A 13,459-nucleotide genomic window follows, 5' to 3' on the forward strand; every position below is an offset into this window, starting at 1 on the left:
CTCTTTCATTGCCTCTTTCTCTTTTTCCAGGTCTTTTGGGGTCACTGTATAAATGCTCTCATTCACTCCATTATTCTCTTCTGGTTTCCACTCAAAGTTCTGGAGCACGGTAACTATCGCAAGCACTCACATGCACACATGTAGACCACTCCAGCTCGAGTGTGTAAACCGTTGAGTATCTTTCATCGCCCGTTTTGTTTCTTCAGACACTCCCTTTGACAACGGCAACAGTGTCGACTACCTGTTCGTGGGGAACATTGTCTACACGGTGAGTTGTCAGCGGTGGCATTTACTGCGCCGTAGTTCCCTGCCAGTGAGAGGTCACACATCATTTCCTTCTAGTGCCATTATTCCATTCGTTGGCTGCCAGTGTTTACACTGTAAACTTGTTAATGTCTCTTTTCGCTGGCTATTCTTGAAAAAAGTTCTTGTGAAAGAATCCCACAACTCAGAGCAGAAACGACAGGAGCTCTTTGAGGAAACTAATGAGAACCGACAAGACCGCTCACCGTTGGCATTTGTGGGCAGTTTACGACTGAAATTCTGCATTTCAAGTCTAACAGTCGTTTAACTGATTTATTGCTTTAAATGCTTGGAATGGTTCATTAAAATTGTTCTTTTGGCCTTTTAAGTTTATATTCTGTATCAGTTTTTGTGGTCCTAACTATATACTAAAAAAATATATATACGTTTTTGTAACATTTTAATGTACTTTTTTTTTTTTTTTTACTAAAAATATGAACTATTCATCTAGGCATGTGAAAAAATACATATTGTCATAATTGACTGGTTGGAAGGTTGTCCAATGTTGAATATATATATATATATTCTGATTTTAAATAAATAGATTTTAAAAAATACATTAAAGTAAAACCCTTACTATAAGGAGATTTTATTTGTTTACCTGCATGTGTTATTTGAACATTAACCAACATCACAGAACTGTGAACATGCAAATATGTTGTTAAATTAATTAAATATTAACTTAAAATCTCAGGGGTTCGGCTGACAGAAAAAAGTTTGGGAATACCTGATCTAAATGAATAATCAGCCTAAAGGAAGCCCTGTATAGTAGGGCTGGTTTATAAAATAAGCCCTCACACCAATCACACAGATTTTTTTTATGGGTTGTTCACATAGGCCATAAAACCTGGATGGAGTGCAACAGAATGGAACAGTACGCAGGTGTCTTGGTCATTTTTGACACCCTGCCTTAAAAGCACAATTCTTATTGCACAAAAGCCTTTAAAAATTTCACAAAATGCAAAGCAACTGCCAAAGATATCTGTCTGCATATGTTCATAAACCAGCATTTTAAAAATAACTTTTTACTGCACAAAAATCTCATAATCCTCACATTGCTCATACCGAGCAATTTGAAGTTCAAAAACTGCCTTAAAGTCGATGGTTTTGTTGCACAAGCTGTGTTTTAGAGATACAGCGGTGCAATAAATGTAGATTTTCAGAGAGAAGGTTCAATGTGCTAAAACACTCTCAGAGAAGTTGAGTGAAAGATCTTTTTATCAATATTTATGTGCAATTGAGTGAAATGTGTTGTTAAAAAAGAAAAAAATTCCATAAAATATTAAAGTTAAAACAGCAATTTTGTAAAAAGTCTAGTTAGACTAGTTGACCAATCTGACCCATCCCAAATGACAACAAAACGCTTCTGTGAAATGTTTTGCTTTAATTACATGTTGTCAAAGATCCGAATGTCAGAAGTGAGTCAGATTTTATATTTGTTTGGGCAAATAATTAATTACACAGATCCTGTCATTGAGTCTTAAATCAGAATCAGACTATACTGATTGGGCTGCATGTTTGATTTGCATGCAGCCTGCAAAGAAAATGCTAAGATGTCACATTATTTCACAGTACCTGTATGTTTTCCTATTCACGTTCAATACAGACTGCAACCCCAGAAAACATCTTTCATGCCCCTTTTCAGCATCTAAATCACTACAATTCCCTCCCCACTAGCCAATCAGTGAACTGTATCTCGCATAAAGCTCTTGATGTTGTTGTGTTGTGCTTTTGGCCATCCATTAAAAAAAATGAGGCCGTGTGTATGTGTGCAACCCAGACTATTAAATACAGTACGTTGGAGTTTTTGGAGGCGATACTAGACTCTAGCCATTTAAACAGTAATGAATGAGTCCCATGGGGAGTGAAGTCTTTGTGTGCTGGTATTTCTTTTCTGTTCCTCGCAGGCCTCTATGTCTGTGTGTATGTGCGTACGATTACTTTAAGGGCTAAATGTGTAATTGTGGTTTAAAGCAGTGTGTGTCGCTAGAGGCAATAGTAAGTCGATGCCTGTGTGAAAGCCCTCATCTGTTTTTTTGTGTTGAAGCTGTACAGAACGTTTTACCAGGATGATGATTGCATATCATTACTGTTATTTATGACTCTCTCTTTCTCCGTCTCTCTTCCTGGTGCAGTATGTAGTGGTAACTGTATGTCTGAAAGCCGGTATGGAGACCACAGCATGGACAAGGGTACGTCAGTCCCCATCCTCCAACACAAACACACACACACTCCTCACCGCCTGCCATCTGAGCTCAAAGCAATGAGCATATATCTGGAAAAAGGTTGTCACATTATAGAATTGTAGAAGCAAAATTACTTAAATTATTAAAAAAATTTGTATTAAAATATCAAATATATGAATATAATATATAAAAGTCTAAATTAAGTGCGTTCATGCTTAAAACAGGAAAAAATGTGATGGGCTAAGGAAAATTACCTTGTTTTCCTTAAACTCATTTAATTTTGATACATTTTTCAGAAAACAGATCCAATATCTCAATTTATTTTGCATGATGTGAGAATTTTTACATATTTGTACTGGAAAATAAGACAAAAATACTGAGTAAGTCTATGGTAGTGCTGTCTAATGTACTGAATATTACAAAGCATTTTTTATGTCTGAATTAAAAGATTGCAAAAATTATTTTCTTTCTTTAGTATTTTTGTCGTTTTCTGGTACAAATAACCAAACCTTTTTAAAGGGGTCATATGATGTTGCTAAAAAGAACATTATTTTGTGTATTTGGTGTAATGAAATGTGTTTATGCGGTTTAAAGTTCAAAAAACACATTATTTTCCACATACTGTACATTATTGTTTCTCCTCTATGCCCCGCCTTTCTGAAATGCGTCGATTTTTACAAAGCTCATCGGTCTGAAAAGCGAGGTGTACTCTGATTGGCCAGCTATCCAGTGCGTTGTGATTGGCCGAATACCTCAAGCGTGTGACTGAAATGTTACGCCCCTTAACGTACTGTGATGCTCTGTCCGGCTGGATCAACGATTCAAAAACATGAAAACCCCATTATAAACGAGGCATTTGTTGCATCCAGTGGGGACATAATTACGGATTATAATGACTTATTCTGTCTTTTTACACGTTGCGTTGCATCGTGCCGCGTAAACATAAAACCATGTCTGCATTTGTGATCGGAGAAATGACAAACAACAAGTGCTACTCTACTCTTTGCAACTTTACAGATCTTCTTTATGCACCAAGAGCTTGTAACAGTCCAAAGAGAAAGGAAAAATTTAAATAGCATCATATTACCTCTTTAAAGTGTTAGTTCACCCAAAAATGAAAATTCTGTCATTATTTACTCACCCTCATGTCGTTTCAAACCCGTAAGACCTTAGTTCATCTTCAGAACACAAATTAAGATATTTTTTATGGAATCTGAGAGCTGTCTGACCCTGCATAGACAGCAATACAACTGAAATGTTCCCAAGTCCAGAAAAGTAGCAAGGACATCTGTAAAATAATCCATGTGACATCAGTGGTTCAACCGTTATTTTACGAAGCTACGAGAATAATTTTTGTGCGCAAAGAAAAGAAACGACTTTATTCAACAATTCATCTCCTCTGCGTCACATTGAATAAAGTAGTTTTTTTTTCTTTTGCGCACAAAAATTATTCTCGTAGCTTCGTAAAATAACGGTTGAACCACTGATGTCAGACAGCTCTCAGATTCCATCAAAAATATCTTAATTTGTGTTCCGAAGATGAACGAAGGTTTTACAGGTTTGAAACGGCATGAAGGTGAGTAATTAATGACAGAATTTTCATTTTTGGGTAAACTAACCTTTTAAAATGTAAAAGATGCATTTGCTTGAGAAGCAAAATGACTAAAGATTTAAGTGTTGTTTTCTGAAGAATCTCAAAATTGAGTATGTTTATGCTTAAAACAAGAATGAAATCACTTAATTTTATTTTTTATTTTTTTTTGAACAAATAAGTTTTTTGAAAAAATAAATTTGCTTTTTAGATATTTGAACTGGAAAACAAGACATAAAACAGAGTAAGAATTTTTTGCAATGTATCATAGCGGCATTTAACACACTGAATTTATTCCAAAGGATTTTTAAAATCTGAATTGAAAGGAGATCCCACTATGCAACACTTTGCACTTGACATTGTGTCTTATTCTATAGGAAGGTTATATACAGTATATATATTCTGGGAAGTGCTTTAGATAGATGGGGAACATGCTGCTATGTCAAGACATTTCTCTGTCCCTCTTTCATGTGTGTTGAAGTAGATCTTGTGATGAAGTAGAGTGGCCTTGGAATTCACATGGTTTCCATTACAGTTGAAGAAGTCTATATTCGGTGTGAAACTGACCATGACCTGTTTTTCTCTTGTTCTAGTTTTCTCATCTGGCTGTATGGGGCAGCATGGTGCTCTGGATGTTGTTCTTTGCCGTCTATTCTGCAATCTGGCCAAGCATTCCTATAGCACCGGATATGTTGGGTCAGGTGAGTGCAAATGCACACACACCTGTTCATGTTTGTGCTTTGTCACTCACCTCCTTTATCTTGACTGCCTGGATGACTTGCTCTCTGGGTGTTCTGTGTCAAATTAATGGCCAGCCGTCCCATTTCGCTGTCTCCCTGCAGCTGCCACACAGTCACCCGAGCCCCAGGCTTTTACGGCCTACCCTGGAAGTGTTGACTCAAGCGGGTGGGCTGGTTTGTGCACCGCTACAGACATCTGTGTGTGTGTTTGAATGAGGAATACTCCAGAAAGGTTTTTTGCCTTGTCCCCACAGTGGCTCTGTTCCATAACCTAGTGAGTCGCCTCGCTCTCTGTTGCCTACATAGGCACCATCCTAACTGAAATGGAACATGCTAAGTACTAATTTGAAACACTTTGTAAAGGCAAGAACTCTATATGGTATTCAAATAACACCATATATATATATATATATATATATATATGTATGTGTGTGTGTGTGTGTGTGTGTGTGTATTTTTGCTTCTATAAATTACATATAAAACAAAAATAATATTTTGTATTAATTACATTTATAATTAACATTATATATATTAATGCTATTCCAAAAATATGTAGAAAATACGATTTTATATATAGCATATTTAAAACATTATTATATACTTATTTTTGTACTTTTTAAAAATGTTTACTATTTACTATGGAATTATATTTATAATTAGCATTTCTCTTCAAAAAAGGCCACCCTTCCAAAAGTGTTATGTATAAAAAAAAACATAAAATAATAAGAAAAATAAATAAAAATTGTATTGAATAAATTGCATTATGAATATTTGTTATATATTAATAAGAACGTTCATATATCATATATTAAAAACTTGTTTTTATAAAAGTGTATTACATTTTACACAATACATTTCAATATTGTCACATTTTAGTATTATAACATATTTTTGTGTTATTTCTGTAAATGTTTTTTTTCTTGCTTTGTCCACCATCTTGGATATTTTACCAAGTGATATTTCAGTTCTTTAAGGGAATGTAATGCATACATCTCTGGAGACAGCATAATTGGAAGTGTGCCTACGGTGCCCCAAAATGCTACGTACGGGGGGGCGACTCACTAGATTTTTGAACAAAGCTAGTGTGTGCGTGCTGTGGGAGTGTGGAGCGGTTGGGGGTGGGATAGAGCTCTCTGAAGCCCTCCGGCCCATTAATTCGATTTGTGTCAGAAATCAGGAATGTGCTCAAGTATCACCACAGCTGCTCTCTGAGAGGGAGAGAAAGATGGGACATCCCTCGCTCTTTACCCTGCAGCGTTGGCTTTTCTTTCCCCTCTTCTGTCCAGCCGTTCATTTTTTAATCTCTCCATCTCTCCATGCAGGCCAAGCTGGGAGCACACACTATGCATGTTTTTCCAGAGCTGTATATCAGTGTGTGTATTTCTGTGCGTCTGCTTGTCTGAGAATTCGGGAGGGTTGGTCTAGGGGTGTATGTGCAGCTGTCGCGAGGGGACGCCGTCTAATGGTTTTCGGAGTCTAGTAGATTCCGGCGGGGATATCAGCTGTGGAGGATCCTTAAAAGTGGGATCACTTGATTGCACACCGTGAAGCTGTCTTTTAACATTAAAAGTCACTACAGAAAAATATGTTCCTGTGAAAGATTTTGAAGATGATCCCCCAAAAAAAAAATACAGTATATATATGAAATTGCATTTGAGTTTTTAATTTTATTTATTTTTTATTAAATAATATAAAAAAACTAAATAATATATTAAATACAAGTATAAAATTGTATACATGTATAAAAATATCCTGTGTATAGACAGATTATTTTGTGTGTGTATATATATATATATATATATATATATATATATATATATATATATATATAATGGGTTTTATACAGGTTAGAGCAGTGAGTTTAAGTAGTAAACTTTAAGAAGTGACTCATTAGGGTGGAAAAAGACACTTCTAATTGGGCCATTAAACAGAGACGGGGAGGAAGAACTAGAGCAAACAGCAGACAGTAGAGTTAGGTAAACAGGGTAATTGAACTCTCCCACAGGTCAAAGATGACGCTGTCAGTCAACAGCTGTTGCAAGGAGAGAGAAATCCAGCATTGATTTGGTGTTGCGATGTTTGCAGAGCATTGATTTGAAATTGATGATCTGTTTATCTTCGTTTTAGGCTGGCAGGGTGATGCAGTGCTGGAGCTTCTGGCTGGGCCTGATACTGGTGCCAACAGCATGTTTACTCAAAGATGTGGTGTGGAATGCGTGAGTAATGTACCACACACATACACATATCAGTGTATTTATGGAGAAAATACAGTGTGATTTGGCGATTATGTATTTTACACTCACATAAACAGACTGACAGTTTTTCACTTTGTCTTGCTTGTGTATGTCTGCATGCAGAGGGCGGCGCACAGTGAGGAAGACTCTGCTGGAGGAGGTGCAGGAATTGGAAGCTCGGGCTGTGGACCCTGGGGCAGCCGTCCTCAGAGATGCCAGCGGCCGCAGGTATGTCCCTGAATATGCCTTGATGTAAACCAGCCTATCTATAAACTCCCCAGTAATACCTCAGGTTGATTTACAAGTTGTTTTAATTTATATTACCATTTTATATATATATATATATTTTTATATATTTATTTATTTATTTATTTATTTTTTATTATTAAAAAAAATAATATAATTAAATTATAATATAATAATTTATTTATTTACCATTTCTCTTGCTTTGTCTGCCATCTTTTTTCACTTGAATATTAATAATTGTAATAATTGATTAATAATAATTGTAATAATATATGATTGTTGTTACTATTATTATTATTAATAATGTATTAATATATGTAAAAATATTACAATTACTTGACAGTTAAATTTAAATTACATTTATTGACAGATAGTAACATTTTTACTTATATATTTTTTAATTAGTTTTAATATATGATTTCATATTAATTTAGATACATTTAATAATTATTTAAATATAATGAATTGACAATTAAATTTAAATATATTATTACTTAAATATATGATTTTATATTATTAAGATTAATATACAGTTTGAATTGTTGAAAATAAAATACCCACATTTTGGAATTTTTTTTCTCCCACTTTTTTTTTTTTTCTCCCTTATTCTTTGCTTGTTGCAGAAGGAAGCTCACTAGGTTTTGGAGCTGATTGATTGTGTTTATGATTTGTTTATGTATTTTGTCTATTTGCATATTGTTTGTGAATTAGTTTGTGGATGTGTGTTTGGGAAAGAATCTGTGTTTGTGTTCATTGTGATCCTCTAACCCCTGCCTGAACACCCACAGGCCCAATGCTGAGGATTCATAGACTCGTAGAGTCAAAGGCAAGCATGTGCAGGTAGAACCAGCTGCCTAAGTCTCTCTATAGGATGTGCAGTGACCTGTTTCCTCCTTTCCTTAACCTTCCTTTCATCACCATCATCATCTCACAACTTTTCTTTCACTTTTCTCTTTCACATTCTGCGATGTCAGGCGGCCATGAGCTGGTCAGGTTTGCCTAGCTATAAGCACTAGGTGTGTGTAGCTTCCTTAAGATCGTAGCTCTGTGCATGTGTTTGTTTTCAAACTGTGTGTTTGTGGTTTGAGGCTGACTGCGTGGAGCGATTGCATGGATTTAACAGTTTAGCCCAGAGATATTACTCTACATATTGTGTTTGGTGTACAGCCCTATATGAGACAGGAACTTGGCAGACAGACGTGTAGTCTCATGCAGTTTTTTGTAATACCTTGGAGTGTTTCGTGGTCTTTAGGCCACTAATTTATGGCCAGGGAGTTGACAGAATGGACTTCTAATCAGAGGGATGTTGGCTGTAAGCCCTGTTTGCGTTTACCCCCTCATTCCCCCAGAGCAGAACACTTAACCTCATTTGTTTCAGTAAATATCCAGCTGTAAAAAACATAATGGTTGTAAGTCATCCTGAACGAGTGTAGAAATCCGCTGAATGATTAAACGTCAGCTTGAATTCGACATCACTGGGCGGAGGCTGACACAATTGAAGAGCATATCCTAGGCGTTTACATTTGAAACTATTTACCCAACTAGCCCTGCCGGACAAAAGCAAAGTATTTTCCGAAGTATAAGCCAAGCCTGGACTCGTACGTGAGGGACGGTTGGAGGAAAATAAGTTATTGAAAATTTGATTAATCAAAACAACTGTCTGATATTCCAAGGATTGTCCATGTTCCAGAGAAACGACAGAGGAAGAAAGAGCTCCGGTTACCAGCGAGTCTATGAGTCATTCCATCCTTTTATTTCTTTATTTATCCATTCATCATCTCCGTCTTTCAACCAGTCATCTGTTTTGCAGACATAGTTTTTGTTGGCCGATGTTCTGCCATATCTCATATACTGTTGCATATATTTTTTTTTTCAGCGCAGCCAAATGAATGGCACGTCCTTCCCAACGATAACAGTGAAAACCGTCCCCTTCGTAGCACAATATGAGTTTGAGCTGTAACCTTGAGAAGTTTGGCCTTCCTCCATAACAACTGGTTTTCAGATCACTCTTTCTTTTATGGATGAGGGGAAAGATCGCTTTCATCTGATTTACAGGGAAACATCGTACACTGATTGTTCTATATGGAACGTGTTTATCAAAGACGGGGTCAGGTTCCTTTGATTTCTCATAATTTCAAAACTGGACGCAAAATGGCATCGGATTCAGTTTCCAGAATTGAAATTTTGCCATTTAATTCAGCAACCAGAGACTTCTTTATTGGCTGCATTAATTTAAGAATAAAGAGCTGTTGAATACCTCTCATATTGATCGATTTTGTTTGAAGGATTGAAAAGCTTGAGGATTTAGTGCTGTGGAAATATTCGAGGAGATGTTTTTGGATCACAGGCCTAAGTTTAATGTTGTTTAGGAGTGCTTTGGGAAGCCATTTCTTAGAATTGTGCGAGTATGTGAGTGTAAATGTGTGTTCTGCTCGAGTGAACATCATTAAGAGTATCTGCCGTTCGCCAGGATGGCCATGTGGCAGAGTAGAGGACTGTGTTGTAGAAATGCATGTGATTTGACCTCTAGCTGTCATGTGTGAAGCATATGCTGTGATTGGTGGCTTAACCCGTCTGTCTCTGTCTGTCCAGTCTGAACGAGCGTGCCCACCTGCTGACACGGGTCTTCAGGAAGATGCCTTCCAGCGTGGGACGCTCAAACTCTGTGCAGCAGACTGTGTCACGTAAGTGCATGTTCTGCACCTATTTTTACGCTTCACACCCACTGAGATCTGCAGAACCTGTACAACTGCAACTAATTATTATCATTATTATATTATTATTAATCTGTAAGTTGTCAGAGCTTCATGAGTTTCTTGTCCAAGCTAATGAAAAAAAATCTTAAATTAATCTGTCACTTTGATTAATCGGATAAATAAAGGTTTATATACAGAAACGTTTTATTTGTGTATTTTATTGGGAAAACAAAACAAAAAACCTTTTTCACATAATCCATGTTTGAAGTTTGGGGTTGGTAAAAAAAAAAACAGAAGTCTCACCAAGGTTGCATTTATTTGATACTGTAAAAACAGCAATATTATCAAATATTAGTGCAAATTGAAATAAAAAATTCTTGTAATGTTGTTGAATTTTTTCAAAATTCAAAGTTGAATTTTCAGATTGTATCTATTCACCTCTGCTGCCCTAATATGAAGTATTCAGTGTCACATGATCCTTTAGAAATCATTCTAATATGCTGATTTGCTCAATAAACATTTATTTTTATTATCAGTGTTGAAAACAGTTCTGCTGCTTAATATTTTTGTGGAAACCATGACACATTTTTCCTCTGGATTCTTTATTCAAGTTCAAAGGCATTTATTTGAAATATAAATTTTTGTAACATTATAAATGCCTTTACTATGACCATTGATCAATTTAATGCGTCTTTGCTGAATAAAATTAATTTACTGACCACAAACGTTTGAACGGTATTGTAAATATATGCTAAAAATAAAAATGTAAGAATTTTAACTATGCTATATGTATAAACAAAATGTTTTAAAATATAAATGTTACATTATAAATTGTTAATCCCCAGTTTTAAAGGTGCCATATTGTGCATTTTCTTTCAGCAGCTCTTTAAGGCCTTAAGTCTAAGCCTTTTTAAAATGCATTTTTAAGACCCACTTGAGTATTTAATTTGTTGACTATTTCCATGATCGGTGTTATCTATTCACTGCCGCCCTAATATGAAGAATCCATCAAATATTGTGAGAAAAATAATTGTGGTATATCGACAGCACAGCTGTACAGTTTGTGCTTTGATTGCCATGCACGCAAATATCCCTATAATAAAGGCTAACGATTGTTTTCTCTCTCACCCCAATAGATGGATATGCGTTCTCACAGGAGGAGCATGGGGTGGTGTCGCAGTCCCAGGTTGTTCGCTCCTACGACACCACCCGTCAGCGGCCCAGTCTGTAGCTGTAGCCACAGCGACAGCTGGTAAAGACTTTAACGACACACCTGTGCTGGGTGATCCTGCTGTGGCCTTTAAGCTGAACTAAACTGAACTGGGCACAGCTAGCGCAACACTCGGCCGAGCTACATAACACACTGCCTCCCGACGAGGGAGTGGATTTACAGGAAACTGAGGGTTGGGGTGGGTGGGCATATTCTCACATCGAAACGGCCAGTTGAAATGCACTACACACGAACGGACAGGCGAAAGGAGCCAAGTAGCATCCAGAAGCGGAAGCCAGAGACAATGGTGTCTTGTGTCACTGTCACGAGTCACAAGACTGCTTCATTTGGTTCTACATTGTGCGGGTGCGTGTTTGCATCTGCACTTTTGTGTATGTGAGCGTATATATCAATAAGGATGTGCATATGTGCTCTTATCCGTCGTGTGTGTGTGTCGGTTGTGGGGCGGCTGTTGCGCTTCTCGGTGTGTCTGCATGTGTGTGTTTTTGTTAAATCCTAGCATCTGCGTCTCCAGAGATCGGAGTTTGGCATATCCGTCATCACCATGGCGAAGCAGGAGGGGAGGCCACTCTAAACAAACACAAAACAGCCACCCACATGCATACACTCTTTTTGGAGGAATGCCCATTGCAGACCTGAGATGGGGGAGGTGTGGCTTACAGATGCTGCAGACACACGCATGCACCGTTCCCATCCAGTGAGTCTGCCAAAACACACAGCGATTCCTCTGAGGCGGAACCCCCACCCTGCAGCATGGAGCTTCCTAGCTTACCACACACACACAAATACACCTTCTCTCACTCTCGGTCTCACCTAATCTTCTACTTAATGGTGGCCTCTGTATCTTAGAGCTCATGTTCTCTCCGTCTGCCCCCGTCTTTGATTCTCTCTCTTTTTCCAGATTGGCAATCTCCATGTCTCCTTGTTCTCTTGGTCTAGTTATCCTTTCATTCCCTCTCTGTTCCAGTCAGTGGCTGCTGTGGATCACAGATGTAGCTTATGCTTTTGTCCGCTTTCACTCGACCTGTCGGGTTTCTGGACTGTTTTGTCGAATAAACTGGACTTGTGACTCTGTGTCATTCTTTTTTAAAGCCTTGCTTTTGTCCTGTTATTGTTACGTGAGTAATTTCAGGCAAATTCTTATTATTATTCAGTTTAAATTTGTGGATTCACACTCATGTCGTTCCAAACCGGTGTGACTTACTTTCTTCGGTGGAACAAAAAGAAGAGACATTAAGAATGTTCCTGCCACTCTTTTTTTTGCGGAGCGGAACTGTCATATATATATAGTCAGGCTGTCTGCAGGATTTTTAAAATCAAATGCAAGACTTTTTTTAAAGACATTTTTAAAACCTGCACAAATAACATTAATACCACATGAGCAGGGTAGGGCAATGGTAACATTAAACCTTTAAATGACTGTAAAAAAACATGATTTACATGTTCAGATACAGGTTTTCACAAAGTTTTATAAAATTTAACATTTCAGCCATTTTTAAGAAAAGGGGTGAGTCAAAAATATCATATTTGAACAATTATCAAACAATTACATTAATTTAGTAACATAAATATATGTCTTCATTTACAACTGCATGTTTTCTGCAAACAAACGTAGCAGAAGGACTTTTTTTTCCCACACTGTGTCCGATATTACCAAGTAGGTATAACTGCAGACCGGAGATCTCCAAAATGGGGCGTGAACTCCAAAAGTAGGCAGAACCTCCAAAATGGGGCGGGGTCTCCTCGCGCAAAGACTTTCACCATTGGCTCTGGCTCCAGCCAATTGTTATTGACATTTCAAAATAAAACTTTATAAATTAAACATTGTTTCTAGTTCATCTAAAATAAAATATGATATATAAGTAAATATTCTCAGTGAGAGCAGAGCCCAAAGCTCGTGGCCAGTGGTGTTCGGACTGGAGTTTAATGATATAAACGGGGATCTCCCGCGAGCCGTCCCAGCGCAGCGCAGGGGAAAGATTTCACTCTATCGCTTTGTTCCAAGCAGCGGGGGCGTCCCGGGGCTCGAAATTCGCTGGGTAGGAGTGGGTAGTGACGCTGGGTGTAACTAAAAAGGTGCCATTGTCCGGTGAGGTCAGGTTGGGGAGTTACGGAACGATCTCATATCGCATAATCTTATTAACTCTTTATCTCCTGAACTGCAACTTTCTTTACCACGCTATTCAGTGCCAGTCCCGCCGTGCAGTCAATTTCACTGGTTAAGGTTAGGGT

At 37.5% G+C, this 13,459-nt stretch overlaps 1 protein-coding gene and 1 long non-coding RNA gene across 2 annotated transcripts in view; both read left to right on the forward strand.

Moving 5' to 3' along the window:
- The window catches only part of LOC107591227 (phospholipid-transporting ATPase IB-like), a 59,693-nt gene extending 48,390 nt beyond the window's left edge, over positions 1 to 11,303 (forward strand). Inside the window, exons 30-37 of the mRNA XM_016280323.1 lie at positions 31 to 109; positions 207 to 268; positions 2,439 to 2,495; positions 4,674 to 4,781; positions 6,948 to 7,036; positions 7,178 to 7,282; positions 9,893 to 9,984; positions 11,133 to 11,303. Of these exons, the coding sequence (XP_016135809.1) occupies positions 31 to 109; positions 207 to 268; positions 2,439 to 2,495; positions 4,674 to 4,781; positions 6,948 to 7,036; positions 7,178 to 7,282; positions 9,893 to 9,984; positions 11,133 to 11,227 (687 nt within the window). The 3' untranslated portion in view covers positions 11,228 to 11,303. The remainder of the gene's footprint in view (positions 1 to 30; positions 110 to 206; positions 269 to 2,438; positions 2,496 to 4,673; positions 4,782 to 6,947; positions 7,037 to 7,177; positions 7,283 to 9,892; positions 9,985 to 11,132) is intronic.
- A 13-nt stretch (positions 11,304 to 11,316) lies between these two features.
- Positions 11,317 to 12,318, forward strand: LOC107591228 (uncharacterized). The gene is made up of 2 exons (XR_001609862.1): positions 11,317 to 11,572; positions 11,742 to 12,318. It is a non-coding gene; the product is annotated as an uncharacterized lncRNA (long non-coding RNA).
- The last annotated feature ends 1,141 nt before the right edge of the window (positions 12,319 to 13,459 follow it).

Source organism: Sinocyclocheilus grahami, unplaced genomic scaffold (assembly GCF_001515645.1).
Source record: "Sinocyclocheilus grahami isolate Dianchi unplaced genomic scaffold, SAMN03320097.WGS_v1.1 scaffold139.1, whole genome shotgun sequence".
Lineage (NCBI taxonomy): Eukaryota > Metazoa > Chordata > Actinopteri > Cypriniformes > Cyprinidae > Sinocyclocheilus > Sinocyclocheilus grahami.